Source organism: Mus caroli, chromosome 9 (assembly GCF_900094665.2).
Source record: "Mus caroli chromosome 9, CAROLI_EIJ_v1.1, whole genome shotgun sequence".
Taxonomy (NCBI): Eukaryota; Metazoa; Chordata; class Mammalia; order Rodentia; family Muridae; genus Mus; species Mus caroli.
The window spans coordinates 102,651,446-102,674,941 of record NC_034578.1 but is presented as its reverse complement, the minus strand read 5'-3'; the positions used below and the strand labels follow the sequence as shown (position 1 = coordinate 102,674,941).

General features: G+C 51.8%; 2 protein-coding genes across 8 annotated transcripts; one reads left to right on the top strand and one right to left on the bottom strand.

Annotated features, from left to right (window-relative positions):
- Positions 1-1,064: 1,064 nt before the first annotated feature.
- On the bottom strand, positions 1,065-10,295 carry C9H3orf18 (chromosome 9 C3orf18 homolog). Its single transcript, XM_021172869.2, has 6 exons — positions 10,041-10,295; positions 9,413-9,519; positions 8,241-8,623; positions 4,677-4,702; positions 3,921-4,068; positions 1,065-2,940 (listed from the first exon to the last, which is right to left on the bottom strand). Exons 3-6 carry the CDS (start codon positions 8,478-8,480, stop codon positions 2,860-2,862), a joined length of 495 nt encoding a protein of 164 aa, XP_021028528.1. The 5' UTR covers positions 8,481-8,623; positions 9,413-9,519; positions 10,041-10,295; the 3' UTR covers positions 1,065-2,859.
- Positions 10,296-10,426: 131 nt separating this feature from the next.
- Hemk1 (HemK methyltransferase family member 1) lies at positions 10,427-23,120 on the top strand. 7 transcript variants are annotated; one of them, XM_029481931.1, is made up of 14 exons: positions 10,427-10,597; positions 10,721-10,770; positions 12,326-12,476; positions 12,653-12,815; positions 13,470-13,838; positions 14,138-14,268; positions 14,566-14,659; positions 19,248-19,382; positions 19,672-19,736; positions 20,009-20,058; positions 21,384-21,492; positions 22,281-22,376; positions 22,522-22,635; positions 22,739-23,120. In XM_029481931.1, exons 5-14 carry the CDS (start codon positions 13,620-13,622, stop codon positions 22,773-22,775), a joined length of 1,050 nt encoding a protein of 349 aa, XP_029337791.1. In that variant the 5' UTR covers positions 10,427-10,597; positions 10,721-10,770; positions 12,326-12,476; positions 12,653-12,815; positions 13,470-13,619; the 3' UTR covers positions 22,776-23,120. The 7 variants fall into 7 exon arrangements, with proteins under 7 accessions (XP_029337791.1, XP_029337795.1, XP_021028778.1 ...); XM_029481935.1 differs by lacking the exon at positions 12,653-12,815 and having other exon boundaries at positions 14,177-14,268; XM_021173119.2 differs by lacking the exon at positions 12,653-12,815.
- Positions 23,121-23,496: the final 376 nt, after the last annotated feature.

Here is a 23,496-nt window from a genome sequence, read left to right as displayed (position 1 = left end):
GAGAGAGAGAGAGAGAGAGAGAGAGAGAGAGAGAGAGAGAGAGAGAGAGCTTTCACCTCACTATCAATCAATCCTACAACCTAGGAAAGACACGGGAATTTGGGAATCTGCATTTTCCTCAGAGAGTAGGAAAAAGATCTAGGAAACAGGACAATGTGGGTAGAAGGGATAAGTTACTGTGAAGGCAGAGTCTATGAGTAGGTGGCCTGGGTCACCATATAGCAGCCTGTGCCCATCACCGCGCCAAACCCACTCCTCAGGAAAAGGCCTGGATCATGCAACAGAAGCAGTAGGGTTTCATCTACACCCCCTCATCATGCCTGGTCCCTGGGTGTTACCCTTGCTCCCAGGTGCTTTCTTCAGGATACCAAGAGTTGGCAGCACCCACATTCCTGAACCAAGAGGTTGACTAACAATGTGGAAACACACAGCCCACTTGCTCACCCTGTGTCCCTGAGAAGTTCTGCCAGTCTTCTGAGAGTTCTCCCTAAGAGCAAATCTGTCACTGACAGGTCCAGCTGTAACCCACTTGGATGGCCCATGGGCACTCGGTCCTCAGTCTTGCCTACAGTCCTATCCCACAGCCCCCATCTATCTTCAGCCCCACCTTTATCAGGGAACCTGGAGGCTAAGTCCCTCCATGTTTCTGTCATGCTAGTCCGCTCTCTCTTATGGAGCCTTCAGCACGGACACTCGGGCGTTCCTGGGCACACTGGTCACCCTATTGTCACTCCCCTCTAAATCTTTCTGAGCTGGACAGGTGGGTCCCACACATGACTTTATTGATTCCCCCTTCCCTTCCACACACCCTGTACTTGGTGCTCCATGGAAACCATTTTACTTTTGTATTTTAGACATAGCTCCTGTGAACCCCGAGACACCATATGTCACCTCATGATCTTTGGGGATCAAGCCCTCTTCCTGACCTGATCTCAAAAGACTCCATCCACTTGACCTCTCCACCCCCAGATATTGCAGGCTTTGTTGCCCCATCTCCATATCAAAGTGTGGTGCCCCACCCCCAATCCCCAGGCCAAAACATTTCCAAGGAGAAACAGCTGGGTTGCCTGCCATCCCATAGCTGGGATCCTAGTGACTGTCCCCAGGCTTCCCACAGATCCTCACCTCACCCTTGTGTCCCTTCCTGGGGTTTTGCACCCCAAGTGTCACAGACTCCAATCTCTTTGTGTAAACATCTTAATTACATCTTTAATGCTCTCACACACTGAGATGCTGGAGTTAAATTACAGCTTTGTGCATCCTAAATTACTCAGAGCTTTCCAGTTGCTCAAGTGCTAACGTATTTATAGCAGCTAGAGGCAGGAAGAAAACCAGAACCTCTCCCCATGGGATGCTCCTAGCCCTCCACCTCTTGAGCCCCCCCACCTCTTGACATGTGATATCTGCCCAATAGCAGCATATGTCCGCCCCCACATCCCCTCTAACCAGCAGAGGACAGGGGTGACAGGGAAGTTGGGGACACGCCTCTGTGCATGCTCACGCGTATGTCCCAGTGGAGAAAAACCGCCCTGTCTTTGTGGTCTTCTCTGCCCAGATGCTCCCGATGTCAGTCCCAAACCTCCAAGACTTTGAGGGAAGACCAATGGCAGACTCAATTCTACATTCCATGTACACTGAGTGGCCCTCCCTGCAGATACGGTGGAAAGGAAAAACTAAAGTCAGACTTGCTTCTTTAGGTCTTTTCCTCAAAGGACACTCCCTTTCAAGCAACCATAGCTTTTCCTACCAGCTTCTGGCCTGTGGCAGCCTCTCCCAGGACCAGGAAGGGAGCCATTCCAGAAGCAGGTGTGCCCAGCTTTTGGAACTCACTGAAGAAACACAGTGAACAGAGGACCCCAGTCTTGTTTCTTTTCCACGTAGCCCTGAGCACTGAAGGAGAGGCAGTTGCCTGTGGTAATGCTTCACTCCCTATCCCTGAGTGGGAGTGAGCTTGTGAGGTGAAGCCAAAGCAGAGAGCCTCTGTCCCGCATGCTGGAACAGGTACCTGTCTGTGTGTGGCCTTTCCCCACATCTGGGGGAGTTGCATCTTTCCATACCCACTCTCCTCATTTCATCTTTCTCAGCAGCTATCTTGGCTGCCAGGGATACGGTAGAGATTTCCAGGAGACCTCATGCTTACCCATTCACCACAATACCTTACATATGGATGGTTCCCAAGGCATCTACTGGGCATTCCCAGCTCTCTCCCTGCGCCTCTTGGGCTTATGAATGGTGCTGCTCTAGCTGCGTATGGTGGTGCATGCCTTTAATCCCAACATCAAAGAGGTAGACGCAGCCTGAGTGGGAGGTCAGCCTGATCTACAACTTCCAGGCTACACAAGACCCTGTCTCAAAAATAAAATAAAATAAAATAAAATAAAATAAAATAAAATAAAATAAAATAAAATAAAATAAAATAAAATAAATTCTTCCTCCCACACCCTCGAAAAAAAGGTTTTGCCCTGCCCTGTCCCAGTCATCTGGCTGTTTGCCTATCTCTACCCTAGAAGAGACTCCAGTCACACACAAAAACAAGTCACCCCCTCCAAGCTTCTGCTCTTCCTCCCCATCAGGGAAGCAGACCTTGATGCAAGGGATACAGGAGACCAGGAAGCCAGCAGAGCCACGAGTTCAGGAGAAGTCTGTGGTTAAATGACTATCCTGGTCAGAGCTCTCTGCAAGCTTGAGAGTCACTAGGTGGGGCCTCAGCACAGCTGGGGTCTGTTGCATCCCTTTCCTGCCTCAGTGGTGGCGGTGGCTCTGGTCCTGAGAATAGGTCTTGACAGTCAGGAAGTGGGCAGTACTGATGGCCCCGTGGCCGTTGTCTTTGTCAGAGATCCAGGCCTGTTCTCTGGCCTCTCACGCATGGATGGCATTGGCTACATCGGTAAACACCAGCCTGCTGGGCCTCTGCAGCGGGCCCTGGGAAGGGAGAGTGCTCTGTGGGGAGACAGGCAGGAACATCAGGAACCTTGACCAAAGGCAGCCTCTGGTCCAGTCACTTCCATCCTCACTTCCTGGTGCCTGCTTTTGATTGGCACCGGCTGTGCCTCGCGTCTAAGAGTGCCCATCCACCAAGCTCAGTCTAGAAATATGACCTGGCTCAGAAGACCTCCCTCCCCCAAGCTATTTCCAGCTTGCCCTGTCACCTTGGCAGCACTTCCTATGGGCTTAGTATTGGATTAATTATGCATGTATTTTTTTTTTCTGTCAGCAGGAAGATCTGGTCCTCTTCCCCACAAGGACAGGGGCAAACACAAGGATGGATCAAGGACAGGCCCAGACCCTGCATGGAACCACATGGAGGACTTGGGAGAATGATAGCGAGTGGTTTGGTTGCTCAGTGGCTCTGACCGAATGGGGCCTGGGTGCTCACCCCTTTGCTTATAGGAGGTGTGTTTGGCTTGGGCCTCCATTTCCCTGGATTGTCGGGGACGAGGGTTCATCTGCCAACTCAGCAGCGCCTCTGCTGAAGAGCCTGATTCCACTCACAACCCACTCAGGACCGTGGGTCCTCGTGGAGTAGAGCGATGAAGGGTATTCAACCCATCGATCCTGCCTTTAAGTTTTGTTTGTCTTTCTGCTTTCCCGGCTAGTACCCAAGGGCTCATGGGGCAACCATTAGGATTTCCATCTGCAGATGAGAAAACTGGGCTCCGAGATTCTAACTGGGCCTCCACAATCTACAGGCTGTCAGAGCTGAGCCAGGCTGGAGCCCGCAAAGCCCGGCTTTGCACAGTGAGTCTATGAGAGCCACAGAAGAACCTAGCAGTTTCCGAACAAACCCAAAGAGACTCGTGTGCTCAGAAGTGTCACCTCATCACCTGGCAGGTGCCAGCAAGATGCGTGGAAAGGATGGAGGGTGGGTTGCAGGAGAAAAGGCAGCTCCGGGCTGAGTGGGAAAACTGGCCAGTGCCCACCTTGCCCTGTGTGGCCTGCAGGGAGGCGGCAGCCTGCATGGAGGCTGCGTCTCGCCCATGTTCCAGTAGCTCCTGCTCCAGCTCATCTTGTTCCTCCGTGGGGTCAAAGTTGTACATAGGCATGAGCTGGTGGCGCAGCTTCTCCAGCCTGGGGTAGGACAGAGGCAGTTTGAGGGTAGGGAAGAGCCTCCCTCCCTCCCTCAGTTCTGGTGGCCAAGAGAGCCACACACCAAGTTTAAGGTGCCTAAGTCTTCTCTTAGGCTTCACTGGCAGACATCTTTGAACCTACAGTACCAATCTGTCTCTCAGAGGGGTAGCCTTAGAATAAGCAAGTAGCTATTCCTGGGTCTGGTGGGACCATCGTCCATAGAATCCACAGGGGCTACCTGGGCCAAGATCCTACTGCGATGCCCGGAGGTGGACGCAGAGATGAATGGAAGCACAGGTGGGGAGCCAGTGGAAGTCAACTTAGGACATCAGGATATCCGGGTGGCCACAGTTCCTACCCTTCTTTCCCCTCCCCCAAAACATCAGGGTTATACTTGTTTTCTCAGAATCTTCCTGCCTGCCTGCCTGTGTGTGAAAGCGGCCATCCCCAATCCTGAATGGGCCTTGATTCCTGCCCCGCTCCCATGCCCTTCCCCAGGGAGAGGAGCCTTAGTGCTGGGGCCTGTTTCTTCTTTCCCACTCACATCCCCTGGATCCCAGCCCAACCCTTCCCATAGGCTGTAGCCTCAGGGCCATCTGGGGAATTACCTCTTCTTCTTCCTGATGTATAAAACCTGCAAGAGAAGGAACAACATCAGACAGTGATGGAAGAAGGTCCCCATCAATCCAGCATTGCCCCCCATGGTGGGGGAGCCTGAGAGGATGAAAAGTGGGAAGCTGTGGGTCCCCATGTCCTCAGGGTCAGTCCCATCCCATACAGACATCTTACATTGTCCCCATTCCTCAATAAAGTCTTGCTCAGCAGCCCAGTTTTGCCTAGAATTCCCTATGTCGTCCAGGCTGGCCTTGACCTCTCCCCATCCTCCTACTGGCCTGCACAACCCCACCCGGCTCTTTTGATATCTTTTGATGCCAACAGACCTCAGACTGAGTCTGGAGATTCAGAGATGGGAGCCAGGCATAGGAAAACTAGTTAGGCCTGTCTGGAATTGGCTGTTTCCGGCTGTCCAAAGCCTGACTGACTGCCCAGTCAGCACCTGCCTGAGACTCCTCAGTGCTGAAGGGGAAAGAAAATAGTTCAACGCATCCCTTCCCTCCATTCTCACCAAAGCCATCGGCAGTAGGCAGACAGCAGCACAGAGAGAGGCTCTAGGCAATGCTCTCAGCATCACTGAGCCCCAGGGTCACCCTTCAGAGCCCTGCACCCCTGTCCCCCAGGGTATCCCTCAGAGCCCTGCACCCCTGTCCCCCAGGGTATCCCTCAGAGCCCTGAACCCCTGACCTCCAAAATCATCCCTCAGAGCCCTGAACCCCTGAGCCCCAGGATCACCTCTCAGAGCCCTGCACCCCTGTCCCCCAGGGTCATCCCTCAGAGCCGTGCACCCCTGTCCTCCAGGGTCACCCCTCAGAGCCCTGATGCTAGAGGAACCTAAGAAGGTCCCTGGGACCTTCCACCCCTTGTCCAGACACAAAAGTAAAAAGATCACAACTAGATAATACCTAGAACCCACAGGCAGAGGCAGGAAGCCTTGGCACCAGGGAGGAAGTGGGTGATATTTGGAGCCCATGCCTGCACAGGGACTCCGGGGATTACTGCCACCATCTGCTCTTCCCCAACCTGGCAATTTTTTTTAAAAAAATAATTTATTTTTACTTTATGCATATTGGTATGTTTTTGCCTGCACGTATGTCTATGTGAGGTGGTCAGATCTTGGAGTTAACAGACAGTTGTGAGCTGCCATGTGGATGCTGGGAATTGAACCAGGGTCTTCTGGAAGAGCAGTCAGTACCCCTAACCACTGAGCAATCTCTCCAGCCCCAAATTTGCAATTTCTAACTATCAAGAATATGGACAGCCTGGCTGGGTGGTGGTGGCCCATGCCTTTAATCTCAGCACTCAGGAGACAAAGGCAGATCTCTGAGTTTGAGGCCAGCCTGGTCTATACAGTGAATTCCAAGACAGCCAGGGTTGCATAGTGAGACCCTGCCTCAAACAAGCAAACAAACAAGTAAGCAAGAAACAACAAAAAGAACCTGGCAGCTTCTGCCTAGGGGAAACCCACATCCCTGAGTTTGTGCTAAGCCCCTGTGGCTTCACAGTCTCTGTAGCCCACTCATAGCTTTCATCTGTTTAATTCCCAATCTGGCTCAGACCTTTCCCCATGTGATCTCACACAGAAAAAAGCTCAAGTGTTTCTAGCTCATCTGCCTGCTCCGGGGAGTGACTGCTTGCTGTCCTATGGGTAGAAACAACAGCAACCCAGGTCTCTGGGTCATCCCTAGCCCCGTCCCACCCTTAGCTCCAGCTACAGCACCCTAAGCGTGCTCCTTGGCCTCGTGACTCTTGCTCCAAATGTCCTCCCTCCCCTGTGCCCTGTGACTCAGGATAATCTACAGGAAAAGCCAGACAAAAACCCAGCGTACATGCCTTTGCCCTGTGGCCCTTCCACCCCCATCTGAGGACATCCTTCCTCTTCCTTGCCAAATCTCCCTGCCCCTCACCATCCTCCCCATGTCTCCCAGGGAGTTTTCCTGCTCCGCTCCTGCCTGCACCAAGGTTTCTTCACCTCCTGTGTGAGGCATGAGGCTGGCACCGGCCCCTCCATGCACCCATGACATGGCTCAAGGCTGGCACAAGGGAGAAAGAAGAGGGACTTGGAGGACATTTCTAGAAGTCCTCTCTTCTCCTCTGCGCCCTCCGCTATCTTTGTCCCACCACCTTCTGCATCTCTACTTCTTTGGTGGATAGGTCATCCACTCTGACCTGAATGTCCCTTAGGGACAAAGCAAGGCAGCCTTATCCAATTCCCAGGCCAAAATCCTTTGTTCAGAATCAAGACAGAGTCATTTGCCCCTGAGGCTAGGGTATCTCAGCTTGTTTTAGCCACCACATAGGTGCCAAGGGCAAGCACGAGCTTTCTACTTTCCTCCTGCCCCAGGAAAACTCTCCTCCCTGGCCTCTCTCTGCCTGTCACATACCCTAGTCCTACTTGCTGGCCAGCAGTTGTTCCCTGGCAGCTGTCCCAAGCCTGCAGAGCCCATATGGCAACCCTAGTTTAACACCGGCTCTAGCCAGGCCATGGATCCCTGCCCTGCTTTTTGTTGTTGTTGTTGTTTGGTTGGTTGGTTGGTTTTGTGTGTCTCTCTGTATGTGCTGCTTGTTCGTTTCCTTGCTTGCTTCTAGTCCAGTGCTTAAGATTGAATTTAGGACTTTGTGCCTGCCATGCATGCACCTGGCTACTGATCTGTATCACCAGTCCCGCCCCCCACCCCACCCCGCCCCCATCCAGCCCTGTTTGTCAGATCCACATGCTCCTGAGCTCAAAGCTGCCATCATTGCTTGTAAAGGACAATGGGCAGAGTGCCATTGCTACCAGCCCCTCGGAGGGGCTTCGGGGGCACCTCAGTTTCCTTAGTCTTAACTTTACAATCTCTAGTGGTTCTTTGGTGACATTCTCTGTGTCTGTGACTGTTGAAGGATACTAACAGGGTTCTTTGGGCTCACCTCTGTTCTGATGGCTGCCTGCCCCTGCCCTTTCTCACGACAGTGAGTTCAGGCTCCTACCTGGAGCTCTAAAGTTTCTTCCCAGCTGTCTCTGATAAAAAATAAACCCTTGCCTATTAATTCATTGTTCATCAGAAACACAAGTCAGGACCTCTTCTCTCCCAGCCCTGTCGTGCCCTAAGGGTAAAGGAAGACAGTCAATAACTGCCAAGTGAATGTGTAAATTAACAGCTAACAGCCTCCCACCCAGACTCTGCATCCCACATAATAGCCCAACTATCTCTGGCCTCTGCTGCTATTGAAACTCCCACACTCCTCTGCTTCACTGCCCTGCTTGCTGCTCACAGAAAACCCCCTACCTGCTTCAAACATCTTCCTCTCAAGACCCTGTGTCTGGACCCCTCCCCAACTCCAGTCTTATAAGCCCCAGTCCCAAAGCGCCATGTGCCATTCATGTGTCATTGCTGGTTCTTCCAAATTAGAACTGCTCATCTGGGTCCCCAGTAAATAAATCTTAGGTGTGGGTGGGAGGGAATTGAATTATCATTAATAGACATTCTAATTAGCTTGTCTATAAGTCTAAACACTAGTCACCCTCCCACAAAGGACAGCCTTCCAGACCTTCGTCAGCTTGCCCCGGCTCTCACCATGGCCACAGCCAGGCCAATCACTGTGATGATCCCAAAAGACAGAAGCATGGTGCCCACACCAGCTGCACCACCTGCCACATCAGGGATTCTGGTGTCATTGAAGCTTGTGGTTTCTGGGCTGAGGGTGGCGGTTTCGGTGGTAGAGCCTTCAGCGGTGGTGGCGGGCTCCAAGTCAGGCTCAGTGGTGGGCAGGTGGCTGCTGAACCAGCTCTGAGTAGCTGGAACCCTGGAGTTCATGCTGACACTGGGAGACTGCCAGGGCTCAGTCAACTTGCCCACCGACTTCTGACGTTAGGAGTGTCCAGGGCTGTCGTTCCCGCCACCGTGATGACCACTGGCACAGCCGAACCCTTACCAGGAGACCCCTGCCTCTCTCGGTTCTAGAAAGGCAAGAATAAAAGCAGAGGTTACAGCTAGGGGCATATCTGTGAGATCAAGTCCCTCTAGAATCTGAAGGCACTGAGGACATAAAGGTTTCAAGGCAGAGCTAAGTCAAGTTTATGGGGTATTAGGACACGGGCTTCTGTAGGGACATAGGGACAGGAAAGCAAAGCCCTGTCACCCCTGTACGATGACTATAGTGATTATAATTGGAAGATGGGAGAAGATGCAGGAGGCCTGGAAAAAGTCCACCAATTATCTCTGTAATTGCTACTTCTTCTACTCCTACCTCCTCACTCTCTGCACCCCACATCCCTCATTCTGCTTGGGAAACACTTGCCTAGGACTCAGACAGACCTGATATAACCTCAGGCAAGTCACCCCTCTTCTCTGTGTCTAGTTTTTCTCAAAGTGGGAAATATTATGAACAACCCCATGGTGTTGTAGGGTTAATGGTATATCAGAATGCACCAGTCCCCAGTGGGGGGTGGAGGGAAGAACTTAGATGAGCACAGAAGGCATCCAATAGACGTTCCAAATCTCCATCACTACCACCAACAACCCAGGAGGAGTTGGACACAGCAGTCCCTGGTCCTAGTCAGCTGTGAGACCCACGCTATGATTGGGACTAGGATGGGGCTGGTGTAGAGACACCAAGAGGCAGGAAGGGTAGACGGAGCTAGATCTTCTGGCAAGGAAGTTGGCAGGGGTGATCCTTGGGCTACCTCCTTTACTCGTAGATGTAAAGCACGGAGTTACATCTTCAGAGGCACTGATGAAATACTCACTTTGAAACACCTATTTCCCTCCGGAGGATGGAAGATCACCCAGCCTCTGTGGGTCTTGGGTAAAGCAGGGTGGGAATGAGTCCTAGCAGTGCTGCAGAGGGGCAGACCTAGAAAGAGAAAGAATTTCTAGCCTATGGCTTCATATGTGTTTCTCTGTGCGTCTCATAGGTGTACACGGGATGCCTCCTCTTGCAGGTGTGCACAAACGTATGAGCGGTGTGCACATATCGTTCATGGTCCCTTAGGAAGGAGCAAAGCTGGCAGAGGGTCATGCATGGAGTAGACGCATTCCTTTCTGTCCTCTCCAGCTTGGCTCAGCAAGAAGTCTCAGGTTCTCTTCTGGACTCTGTCACTGATCCCAGCCATGACCTTGGACCAGACCCTTAACTTGCTCTGAGTCTGTTTATTACTGGCAAAAAAGGAGAGAAGCCACCCTGCCGAGTATTTTATTGGCTTGTCTCGGGGGTCCAAAGGGGAAGGGAAGAACACCGGGATAAAAGTGGTGGGCACCGCGACCTCCAAGAAGCTATCAGGTCTCTTAGTCCTCCCTATATCAATCCCCACGCCCGCCTCCACGACCCTGTGGTTTCTCCATTCTTGCTCAGAAGCAGCCGATCTCAGCACTTACTTAATCCTCTCCGGTGCGCCGAGCTCAGTCTGAGAAGCTAAGGGTGGTAGCGACCTGCAGGAGGCGTGGGCGGGGGAACACCCAGGCCCTGGCGTTGGGGGCGACAGGTCCGACTCAAGGTCCGCCTTGCGTGCGCGCAGGATCAGCTAGTATTAGCCTGCGCTGGCTGACAACATGAGCTGGGGTGGGCTGGGCCGGGACCACGGAGGGGGTGGGGCTGGGATGAGCAGCCTCGGGGGATCCCCAGGAGCCGGAGTGCCTTGCCTACTGCCCCCGCCCCCCCGCGCCTCCGGACCCTGATTGGCTGCTTCGCCTAAAGCTCGGCCAGCATTGGTTCACTCGCCTGTCGCTCGGATATAGCTCTGCTCCCAGCGGGAGCTTGGACCTGAAACCGGACAGCTAAAAGAGATTCTCTCTGAGAATACCTCTGACCCCTGATGGCCTGCCGGAAGTTAGGCAGTGGACCGTAGGTAGCCAGGCCCTTTCTGGGCCAGAATTCTGACTCCTGGACACCTCCACCCGCACCGGGGCAGACTTGTAAGCCGCAAAAATCATAGGTACAGAGATTTGGTGAGAGCACCACCAGACCTGAAGTATTTGAAACCTAAAATGAATTCAGTTTGATTTTCTATTGAATTTATGACCTTGAAAAGCAAGCTGCTTCTCTTCTTTTGTCTCAGTTTCCTGCTTATATAGGAACTCTGGCGTTTTGGAACAAGGGCGGTTTTTGGTAAGTGACTCCAACTATGGGGCTAGAAATGGAGACTTCAGTCCAGAGATGTTGAGATGGAATTATCTGCGTGATAGCCCACCTATTCCTCTCATAATAGCTTTCATCCACAGCAAAATTCATCTCAGGACAGAAGTACCGATTTCCTATACCCAAGAGCTGTATCCCCAACCATTTAAAACTACCCTCACCCCATCCCCTAAACAGACTGTGTGTAGCCCAGGATGGCCCGATACTTACTATGTTGCCCAGGTTAGTCTTGAACCAAGGCAATCCTCCACCTCCTAGGTGCTTGAGTTTTAATTTTTAATTAATTAGCTTCATGTGTGAGGATGTTTTGTCTGCACACATATCTGTACACTACATATGTGTCTGGTGTTCAAGGAAGCCAGAAGAGGGCATTGGATCCTCTGGTACTGGAGTTACAGATTGCTGTTAGCCTCCTTGTGGGTGCTCAGAATTGAACCTGGGTCCTCTGGAAAAGCAGCCAGTGCTCTTAACCACTGAGGCATTTCTCCAGACTCCCTTGTACTGGGACGTATAGGTGTGCACCAGCACACCCAACTCCCAGCCCCTCTCCCTTTTTACTCAAGTATTTTATTTTTTACTTTTTTGAAGCAGGGTTTCATGTAGCCCAGTCTGGCCTTGAAAGATGAGTTTCTGGTTTCCCTGCCTCCACCTGCTGAAAACTGGGATTTATAAGTATTACCAAACCCCGTTTGTGGGCATCAAACTCAGAGTTGTGTGAATGTTAAGTGGGCACATCAGTTGAGTTACCCCGTGAACTATTTATTTTTGAATATTTTATTTTATTTCTTAAAATTATAGGTATGTATGTTTGGATGGGTATGTGTACATGGGTGCTTGGAATTGAAACCCAGTTCTCTGCAAGAGCAATACGTGCTCCTAACTGCTGAGCCATCTCTTCAAGGTCCTTTTCCACCTTTTAAATTTTGAGACAGATTTTTACTAAATTGCCTAGGATGGCTTTGAATGTATGATCCTCCTGCGTCAGCTTCTCCAGGAGCTGTGATTACGTGCCTGCACAACCAGGTCTTGCTATGAATATTACAAAAGATACAACTAAAGCCTAGAAGGGCTGGGCATTTAAACAAAGTTAAACAACGAGCTGCCAACAGAATCAGGATATAAATCTAGTTCTCCAGTATTCGCTGTTTTGCTATCTGCTCCAAATTCTATGTGCGTGTGAGGTCAGAAGGGTCCTTAGATACTGGGTCCCTTTCCGAAAACAGAGACTGCCCCCAAACACTGAAACCCAGCCACACACTGCTAGACCTAGCTTACAAGCAGTTAGAACAACGCACCCACCTCCCGCCCCCCAAAATCTGGCTCGCAAGCCCAGCACACGTGGGTGACACCCTCGCGGTTTGTTTTTTGCCCACACTCCGCCCCAGCTGGATATGTAAACGTTTGCTTCAAGCAATCACCGCAGGCTGGAGCCATATCTCTGTTGAGACCTTAATGAAGACTAGTGGTTCTGGAACCCAGCAGAGCATCTCTCACATCCCTGTACTTCCCCTGAGGGGGGCTGCAGATGCTGGCCAGTTGAGCCTCCTCAGCATTCCACAGTCTTCAAAGGGGAATCCGGCCACTTTAGGAACCCTAGACCAAGGAGACGCGGCTCACCGGAGCCCTTTCTCAACAGCACCGAGGCGGAAGCAAGGCGCCGAGGGAGTGCACTACAGGTTACGCACATCCGGGGGGGGGGGCTGACCCTGGGTCTATTTTCTGGTACTCGTGTGTGGGCCGGGTGAGAGTGCATGCCCTCTGGCAGGTATGCACCAGAGCGGGAGATCCGGATGGGAATGCAAGGCCGCAACGTTGATTTTGAGACAGGGATGGCCCTCTCCCTCGTTTTCAGGGGTGGAGAGAGGGCGCGCTTATTTGAGTCGTTGATAATGTGTTTGCGGATCTGGGATGGAGGCTGTGTCGAGGCTTGGAGATTTGGTTCCTTCCGGAGCTGGGTACTGGTGGACCCAGTTGCGTCAGGGATCTAGCAGAGCCGGATTTGTGTTCTGCCCGAGGTATTTTATACCTGAGTTACCGTGGGCGAGTTGCTTCCCTCTTCAGGAGCCCTGTCTGAGAGGATGTGGCAGTTAACAGCTTCTCAGCAAATCTCAGTTTGGACCTTACTTAGTTTGGAAGTAGAGGGGACCACAGATTTTAAGTTTTCAGATAACTTGTTTATGCTAACTTAAGCGTAACATTGTTCATTATGGGTTAAAATAGAGGCAACATTTCAGCTTCTAAACAATACGGAATGTCACAAGCAAAGCTTCCCGAGCACGGCAGTCTCTTGCCATCTGTTAGTGAGTCCCAAGGGTCTTCCAGGCCCCTGATAGTCGTTGGTCAAGGCACCGCTCTCCAGAAAGCTAGTGTTATTTATTTCTCCCACATTAGGAGCAAACTGGAAGTCAGAAACAACGGCTCGACTGCACTCACTCACACTGGGGTCTGACATAAGTCTAACCTACTCCCAAACCTACACCTTGACTGTTAACAGGGACAGAACCCTGCCAGTTCAATTTACCTATGCTAAAAATAACAAAACGTTACTGGCCAAGACAAGAAGGAATCAGATAGCTGGCTGGGGATATGAATATAGTCCAGGAGGCGACAGACTAAAAAGCACACCCTTTCCTGGCACATTTTGAGTCTTTTTCCACATCCTTCTTTAGGGTAGCAGAAACATCTGAGAAACAAAACAGTAGAGAACTGGAACCCATGACTGATTCTTCACCCAGCCCAGCCCAGGGATCACCCTGAGCCCCTACCTCAGTGCAGATAGCACAAGAGAGACTCAGGCGCTTGGAAGCCTTTCTCCAAGAATGAAGCTCTGGGGACAAATACTTTGGACCCTTCTATCTGTTCCCCGAGGAAGGAGGGGCTGGGCCTTCAACTCATGGAAGACTTATTCATCTCTGGCTGGGCCGTTGAGTGCCACAGGGATGGTTAATCACTGGACACGGGTCTTTGAGGAAAGAGGTATCCCAGAGGCCCGGGAATCCAGTGAGTACATCGTGGCTCATGTCCTCGGAGCCAAAACAGTTAAGTGTAATGTAAGGGAGGACAGGGAGAGGGAGGAGGGAACTCTCTGGGGAACAGATAGTGAAAGGGGGGTTGTTTTATTTTTTTTATTTTTTTTTGGTTTTAATTTTTGCCTCAATCAGGCTGCTTAATTGAGACGGGTGGGATTTTGCTGAACGTATGTTTCAGGCAGACATGTATTCATTCATCCAACAAACTACTGCAGTGTGTTCCAGGTACTGCGGGGTTCCAGGATGATTAAGTGGCTAGTGTTGAGTTGACAGACATTGTCCATACAAACCTGGGTGTGTGTCCCTAGACCACGGGAGCCAGCTACTCACATTCACCATGGGAACAGTTTCAGAGCCTGAAACCAGCACTTTGGACCAAGCCACTGACCCCTCAACAACTGGAATGCATCCAGGAGCTATGTGGCCGTAGATTACAGAGGTAAGCACCCATGGACCGATCCGAGGACTCTACAGAGATCCATCCTTCACCAGTTCCACCAAATTATGGCCAGGGAGGAGTAAAGTGTCTAAGGACGAGGGATCTGTTGGGGTCAGGAGGTAGGAGAAGAGGGACTGGTGTTGTAAATTGAAAGAAGGGAAAGCCTAGTCTGATTGTCCTAGGGTACTGCAGTCAGGACCCTGCTGAATAGCCTTAGCTACATTAGTCCTCAGTTGAGCTCTGGACTTATTCATCCTGGTCCTGGTCCTGATGACTCCCTGGATCCTCCTCCTGCAGGATGCCGGTGCAGTATATCCTTGGGGAGTGGGACTTTCAGGGGCTCAGTCTGAAGATGGTACCCCCAGTGTTCATCCCTCGGCCAGAGACAGAAGTGAGTATCTCACTAGGACAGGATGAAGATGAGAAAAAGGTTCAAGGCACCCATCTTGCTCCAGACTTCCTCCAGGGGGCGCTCGGGCCCCATGGCTGCCATTCACAGCACCTTTCACACATAAGTCTTCTTGCTGGCTAGGTTGACTGAGCCATGATTGAGGATCCTTCTTGCCCCCTCCCTTTGACTCTCTTTAAATTCCAAGCCTCCGCCCCAGCCTCAGTGACCAGAAGTGACAGAGAATGGTTCAGGTAGTGCTCAACTTACTGTGCTCATTAGGAGCTATCCTATGGGCCCGTGGCACACTCAACCCATGGGAAATAAGTGGCCTTCAGCAACTTAGAGGGCATGGGGGAAATAGGAGGGGCTCTGCTGGAGGCCTGGCATAAGCAGTGTGGCCTTACAGGTGATTGCTGTCTACTCTGGACTCAGATAATGGACTGTCAGGCCATGCTGTCTGTGACTCGGTGGTCTGGTCAGGTCATTGCTTGTGTCAGTCCCTCAGATGACTAGAACTGGTGGTTGTGTGGCCCATGCGTGCTGCCCCTTGGGGACACACCCTGATCTTTGAGAGATGTTTTTCTGTTTTTCTGTTTTTCTTGGATTTCCCCTGACTTTGTTGATGGCAGAGCTGAAAGCTGGAAAGTAGACTCTGGGGTGAAGTGGGGTTGCATGAGGGGATGCTGAGAAAAATCAGAGGGCACTAGACTCTGAAAAGATTGATTTCTGGAAAGATATCCTGGCTCCTAAACATTCGTGGGAAAAGTCTGTCCCCTTCCACCTTTACTGGGCGTGGCCTTTGAGCTGCCTGCATTTCATCCTTTTAATCTCCATCCCTTGATCGTGAACCCTCTGATCGTGAACCCTCTCAGTGAAGCACTGAGAGATGGCTCAGTGCTTAAGAGCACTGACTTCTCTACCAAAGGACCCAGGTTCAATTCTCAGAACCCACACAGTGGTTTACGACCATTTCTAACTACAGTCCCATAGGATCCAATGCCCTCTTTGGCCTTTCTAGGTACTGCATGCACATACATACAGGCAAGATACTATATACACATTAAAAAAAACAAAACCAAAAAACCAAATCTGTTGATCACCTGGTTTACCCCCTTACCATGTGGCAGGCCTGGGAGAAGTCACAGGGTTGTCAAGGAAGGGGACCCACAGGCAGCTCCTGAACTTTCTGACTCTATCCTATTTAGAACTGGCATGACCTAGGCCAAGGACAGATACTCCAAGCATGATGTGGCCTGTCATCTTCAGGCTTTTAGGGGATTGCCCGGTGGCTTCTTCCAAATATGTGACCACTGGCCAGAAGATCACTTGCCATCCTCGGATACTGTTAAGGTTCAGAACATTGAGGGACAGCTATCATGGTGGCCTTTGCATCCCCTTGGAACTGACCTGGTGTCTGCTGTGTGTTTTTGGATTCTGAGTGTGGGGTGTGAGCTTTCAGCTCCTGTGTGACCCACCCACTTGAAGTGGGCCTGGGCCAGGAAGGCAGCTTTGCTGCCGGAGGAGGGAGGAGGGAGGATGCTGTGGTTGGCTGGGAGGCCAGGTCTGCCTCACTGTACAGACATTTCTGAGAACTCATCAGGTTTGCCCCCAGGGGAAGCCACATCAGACAGGAGTGCTTTACTAAGAAATCAAGAGGACGTGGCCTGTGGTAGGGAGTGGAGAGAAGGGACGCAGGGGAGTGGGGTCACAGAGTCTGGAGTTTCTGTCCATCAAAGGGCGGTTTTTGATGGTGGGTGTGAAAGTCTGAAGTGCAGAATCGCAAGTGGCTTGTGGCCTGATGAGTTTGGTTTTCCCTAGGAGGTGAGAGGTTGGTGAGGCCTCCGGTGTGGCGGTATATACAGTGGGAAGCCTGAGGTCCGGGTCGGAGCCATTCCATCTCCATCTGGTGCTGTGTGACTGTGTGGCCTGGGAGAGGCTCAGTGCTGTAACTGTTTTAGGGAGTCAGCCCAGCAGGGATAGAATCCTAGCACAGGGTGTGCATGCCCTTGTATCCTGCTGAGGCTGCAGGGCCACCTCTGTAGGAACTGTGCAGTCCTATTTGGAGCAGTGGCCCCAGGGAAAGCCACCAACTGCCCATTCCCTGTCTCTGTCCTATATTTCTCTCCTGTCATACCATGTTTTTAATTCTTGCTGGATTCAGTTGGAACAGATGACCTGGGTCTGTGGCTAGCTGGGCTCAGAGCCAACAGCTTTAGGTAGAGGAAAGGTCTTCACTGCATAAGAAAGAACTTTCTAGACTTCCTGGATGTGGTCTCAACATAGCTAGTTCCCACACAGTCACCAGATGGTCCTCCAATGAAGTGAGCTTTCCATGGTCTGTGGTAAAAGGAAAGAAAGAAGCCACTGTCTGTCAGCCTCACACCCTGCCCCAGCTGGCCATTTACATAGATGGTGTGTGTGTGTGTCTGAGGTCAGGGATGCCTCTGTGAGGTGGCTAGCCAGTGTGGGCTGGCTGAGGGGTCATCCTCCAGCCAGAGTGGGCCATTTGTGGCCAGGAAACCCGTAGAAACTTACACCCCTAACACAGGCTGTCATTTTTCTGCCTTTCAGCCTGCTGCCTGTCCCACAGCCTCTCAGTCACAGCCCTAGATTACAAGTTCTTCACTGATCATAAGCCCAGCTTGCTGCACACATCCAAGTGTTTCTCCACTCCTGGCACAGGACTGAACCAAGTTTTCTCTCCCGTGGCACTAGCTCTTCAGTACCAAAGGGACCTGACACAGGGAGGGCTGGTCCAGCTCTTCAGCTTCTGTCTGCCTGGGACTTGTTTCCTTTGGTGTGAATGAGCATCGCCACTGAGATTGGGGCCCTAGAAGGACGAATGCTTTTTGGGGACTCAACTTTCAAAGGAAAGCAGGCTTGGGTGACCTGGTACTATTTGCTCCCCTAGACCTGGCTGACGGGTCAACCCCAAGATCTTCTCATGATTTAATGTGGCAAGAGAGGCAAACCTAGATCTTCATACGGGTTAGAGATCCTTGGGTTATAGAGAGGCAACTGGTCTGACAGAAATGAAGATGCTCTGAAGAGACAGATGTGTCCCTCATTCCATCACACTATTGAAACGGGACCCCAAAGAAGTAGGAATGTCCAGAGAAATCGCATGCACTAGTAAGAGGGAGAGCGTGTCTCCCACCGAGAGAGACACCACAGTTCTCACCTGAGAGCATGAGAAGACTAAAACCCAGATGTCAGAGGGTCAGTGTGGGCAGGCCCATGCCATAGCCTGGACCGCTCCGATGCGCACATCCTTGCTTGATCTCACTTCAGGACTCTGAAGACAGGCGTGAAGGGTTTGCGGATCTCTCTGTCCTTCCTCTCAGTGTGGCCATGTTGAATAAATCTCCTTTCTTCCATCTCCCACCACCCCCATCTACTTTTAACCTGGCTCTTTTTGTTGGCTTATTGAGGATGGGTGTCTAAGTCTGATTTGGGGCACAGTTTGTAACCTCCAGGTCTGATAACAGACACCTCACAGGGGCTCACTTCTTCAAAGTGGATCTCACCTGCCGCTTTCCTCCCAGTTTCCTGAGCCTTGAAAGGGCCTCTGCTCATGTCCAGGGGGTTGTCTTTGAGAAGAGACCACGCTGCCCTCTCCCTGCTACATGCTTGGGTCCCCTACTGTTCTCTGGGTAAAAACATTTCAGCTGTGGGGCAGCAGCCACCTTCAGCCTTCACTCCCAGCTCCCCCAGTGCCGATGACCATGTACAGCCTGTGTGGGCAGTGGACCTCAAGCTCTCTGCATTCATGCTGATGGTGTTTAAAGTGTTCCCTTTGGATGTCCTGGGTACCATCCAGACAGGCTCTTACCACATGGTGCCCCATTACCATGTTCAGTTTGTGCCACAGCCACCTGCAAGACTTGGGCAGGGCTGTGTCCCTGCCCTACTAAGAATTGCTTGTCCTTTGGGCCTAGGAATCTCCTGGGAAATTTTCACCCTCAGCTCTGTGAGAAAGCTGAGGACACACCAGCCACCTCTGGTTTATTTCTATTTTCCCCCCATGGTACTGGGGTGCTACCCAGGGCCTCACACATCTAGGCAGTGCTCTACATCTGAATATAGTCTCAACTCCAAGCCCGGTTCTTGACCACTGTGAACCACAGTTCAGGCACCAGGTAGGGCCATGACCCTTGAGTGTTAGTGTCTATATGAGCCAGTGCTGAGGAACCAACAGGTTAATATAGGCTCTAGAAGCAGGGCCAGACCTAGGGAGACTGGGTGTCAAATAGGGCTCCCAGCATTTCTGTGAGTATAAAATGGGAAGATGTCTGGAAGGCACCGGTGGGGTGTATTGTGCATGTAGTTGCCGATGATAGATCAGGTCTGTGCTTCTGATTACTGCTTACTATGTTTCTAAGAGGAGTACTCAGTTGTGCAAACGTGTAAACTGAGGCACGGAGGGACAGAATGACCCACCCAGGGTCCCTGCTGATGTGAAGATCGTTTGGCTTTGACTCTCCCCCACCTGTCCTCAGTAGGAGCCCAACTGCTTGGACTTCCTTGTAGAGGCTCCTCAGGAGCTAAGATGATCAGCACCTGGTCTGATCGACCCTCTTCCTTCCAGGAACTGGTTGAATGGGTTTTAGAGGAAGTGGCCCAGAGGCCCCATGCAGTGAGAGCCCAGGATGGTCCCCTCATTCTGGAGGTGGGCTGTGGATCAGGAGCCATTACTCTCAGCCTGCTGAGCCAGCTCCCCAAGGTAGGCTGTCTCTGCATCCCTCTACCATGCCTTGAGCCATTGAGATGGTCCCTTCTGGTATTCTGTCCCCCACATCCCTCTGTAAGAAGCATCGAGGGAAAGTGGCCATATAAGGAAGTTGTGCCCAGCCCAGCCTGGTCACAGCCTCTAACTTCCATCCCTCTCCGTCTGGCTAGAGTCTAACCACAGGAAAACTTTGTTATGTATTCCTTTCCAAGAGGGAGCTAGGGGAAGATTGTAGACAGGCATCTCCCAGAAATCCACCTCTCTTCCTTTGTTCTTGGGGCAGAGTCGAGTTGTTGCTGTGGATAAGGAAGAAGCTGCTGTTAGTCTGACCCATGAGAATGCTCAGAGGTACGTGGGCTGGACTGTCCAGAAGGCCAGCACTGGGGAGGTAGACTCTGGGACATGGACTTGACCTTTATTCTAGTACAAACCTACTAGTGTTTGACTTCACTCTCGAGGGAGAGACACAGTGAGGAAGCCTGACAGTGCAGTGGTCCCATGGGTTTGTGAGTGTGGACTGTGAGCCGTGGTTATGCTGATCCAAGAAGGGCTCCCTTTCCCTCCTGGTCCTTGTAGCCAAGGTTTGCATCCTATGCTCAGCACCATCTCCCCATCTCCAGGCTTCAGCTGCAGGACAGGATCCGGATCATCTGCCTTGATATAACCTCAGGTACATCCCCTGTACATCTTGGGGTGGGGTGCTGCTGGTGGTGAGACACTGCAGAAATGGGGTAAGGTAAGGGTTTCCCAATTATCAAACCTGTGGCTCATCTCACACCAGCCCTGCTGAGCCTGCTGCGGGCTGACAAGGTGCTGGTGTCTCCTTGGCTGACCCGACCCATGAAGGGACTAGCCATGGAGTCCAGCCTTTTTCTTCTTCTCCACTCTCCTCTCCTCTCCTCTCCTTTCTCCTTTCTCCTTTCTCCTTTCTTCTTTCTCCTTTCTTTTCTTGTCTGTCTTTCTTTTTATTTCATTTTTTTGTTTGTTTGTTTGTTTTTCAAGGCAGGGTTTCTCTGTGTAGCCCTGGCTGTCCTGGAACTCACTCTGTAGACCAGGCTGGCCTCGAACTCAGAAATCCACCTGCCTCTGCCTCCCAAGTGCTGGGATTAAAGGCGTGCGCCACCACTGCTCAACCACAAGCAATAAGGGATCTTCTGGGTCCCCTATGCCTGATAAATTTGACTAGGATTTATTTCCTGGGAAGAGGTAAACATGTTCAAAGCAAAGCAGTTGAGAGCCAAGTATGATGGCAGTGAGGATTCCTGTGAACTCAGGGTCTGTCTGGGGAACATGGTGACTTCTAGACCAGCATAGGATATAAATCAAATCATCCCGAAAAAAATCAAAATAAACAACAACAAGAAAGAAACTTTAGGACCAAAATGCACTTGTGGCCTCCTGCCCACATGGCCTGGATGAGGTGGTCCAGCAGCGCCCGGTCAGTGCAGGTCCAGCAGCATCCAGTCTGTGCAGGTTTTGCAGTGTCTTCAGGTTTCCAGCTCCAATTCTGTTTCTTTTGTTATCCATGGCGCCCCCAAGCGTTGTATGAGTGTTAGACACCTGCCTTAGAATCTGGTACAAGCGGGATCCAAAAGCAGCCATAAGGGGTTGTCTGAGGGCAGCAAGCCTGCCCTCCCTGTACATCCAGACTGTATTGGTTATAAAGCAGAGAATGGTAAGGCCAGGGGGCTGCAGAGCTGAGGAACCCTGCCTTTGCCTTTGCAATCAAGGAGGGCTCACTGGAGGTGGCACTTGAATTTGGCTTAATGAGGAGGCCTTGACAGGGAGGCGAGAGAACATGGACATTCTAGGTGAACAGCTACATGTCCAAACATGTCCACTCCGGCCAGCCTGCTAACTCCGGCTACTAATCCTCGAGTCTGGCTTATTAGGTCTAAAGAGAGATTTGAAGAGAGGGACTACCTAAGGGATAAGGTGGCAAGCGGAGCTGTCACCTTTCACACACTATGCATGTATCTTCCTCTTTGCCCACAGAGGGGTGCTGCACACACCTTTTGCCCTGGAGTCCCATGGACTTGGTGGTCAGCAACCCTCCCTACATCTTCCGCAAGGACATGGAACAGCTGGCTCCAGAGATCTACAGGTACAGGGTGGATGGGACAGCAGAGAGGCTCTAGCAGGATTGGTTGGGGTGGAGGCCCTTCTATCAGGAGAAGATGGTGCAGTATGGGACAGCAGAGTTGAGGAGCCTGCAGCCTTCCTGGGGAAGGTGTTACCTTTGTGCCCTGACCTCTGGAGGCCCCTAGCCTCTCAGAACCTCCGTTTCCCACTTTGAAAGAAGAGTGAGTGGTAGCGCTTGCGGGACCGTGGTGAGGACTTAGTGTTGGGCACAGTGAGGTCGATAGAAGGTGCTCACAGGGATGTGTCATTTTACACAAGACCAAGGCCTAGAGAGGGAAGACGCCCTGTTAAAGGCCCCACCAAGGCTCGGTGGGAAAGCCAGCACTGAAGCCTCCTCGGGCTGTGGAAAAGCCATCCTGTGTTCACATGGACAGAAAACCCAATGTAACCACCCCGTCTCTACCTAAGTGTAGGTGATCCGGGGTGGAGCTGGCTCCTCGTTCCCGGGCTCAGTCAGGATCAGCTTTAAATACCCTCAGATCGAGAACAGGAGCTGCCTTGTTGTGAGAGAGCCTCACTCTCTCCACTTTGTCAGTGGAGTCTCAGTTGGACTCCATCCAGCCCTGCTCTGTGGGGTGCTGTCTGCATGAGAGATGAGGGATCCAAAAGCTGCCGTCACATAGGAACCACTTGCTGAGGGACCCTCAGCTTACCTCTCAGAGGGCCCGTTGTAAAGGCCTGCCTGGCTTCTCAACACCTGACACACCCTACCCCAGCTGCACGCACACCTTCCACTGTTTTCCCATTCAGTTACGAAGATCTGGTGGCCCTGGATGGTGGTGACGAAGGCATGGACATCATCACCCACATCTTGACCTTGGCACCCCAGCTCTTGAATGCCTCTGGGTATGGAGACCAGCCTCCTCCCCCTCCATTGTGTAATCGACAAGCCTTGGCAGTCATTGTGCCCATGCCTCTTGCAGACCAGACAACCTGGAAGTACAGGTCCTGGCCCTGCCTCGTTGAGCTGACCCATTTCTTCTTCATGTAGAAGCATCTTCTTAGAAGTGGACCCAAGACACCCAGAGCTTGTCAGCAGTTGGCTTCAGAGCCATCCTGACCTGCACCTTAGTCTTGTGGGAGTCCGTGAAGACTTCTGTGGGAGGTAAGACCATTCTCGTAGCCGAATCACTTCTGTGTGCTCTCCCAGCCCCCACCAGGTCACGTGAGCATTCCTCAGAGCTTAGATACTCATCCTGTCTCCTCAGGCCCCGGTTCCTGCATGTCCAGAAGTCTGCACCATAGTGTGGCTACTCTGTGAACACCCGGCCAGGATTCTAGCCTGCTGGGTGGCTGGCTTACCCTGCGGGGAGTGCCGCCCAGGGGAAGGTGAACAGCGGTGTCCTGGGCCCCTAGCACGGCCATGGTCCTGTGATTCTCCATGATGGATGTTTCTAGGAGACTTGGAAACAAGGATGGAGTGTTCTTCCTGGGGCAGCAAAGAACAGAGATCCAAGAGCTGGGTTTCCAGCCTGCCCTGCCCCCTCTGTGTAGCAGGCTACTTGGTGTTCCTCTTGGTGAAATTGCTATAAAGATGTTGGGAAGGATGGCTAGTAAAGTTTTGAGAGAGCAATAAATGGTGAACCAGTATTTTGTTATTAACATTTATGGGCCCTCATTCCCCATGCAGGACTAGGCCTGAGAGCCTCTCCCTTCTGCAGCAAGTCAAGCTGACTGTGTGGTGTAAGGATACCAGGTGATAGGGATAGGGGATGGGGAGGCTCAGTCCTGGCCTTGGACACTGTAGGGCCTGCACAGAATAGCCCGCTCTGGTTAGTGTCATCCGAATGCTCCCACCTGGGAATGCCTACATTCTCTCCCTTGACTGGGCCTATGTAGGACTGTGAAAGGCAGCCTGGTTCCTGGTTGAGCTAAAGTTGGAAACCCCAGTGACCCTGAGGAACAGCAGGCATTTTGCCTGGTTCTCAGACTCTAGGCTCCAGACAGGAGGCCACAGCCCTCCATA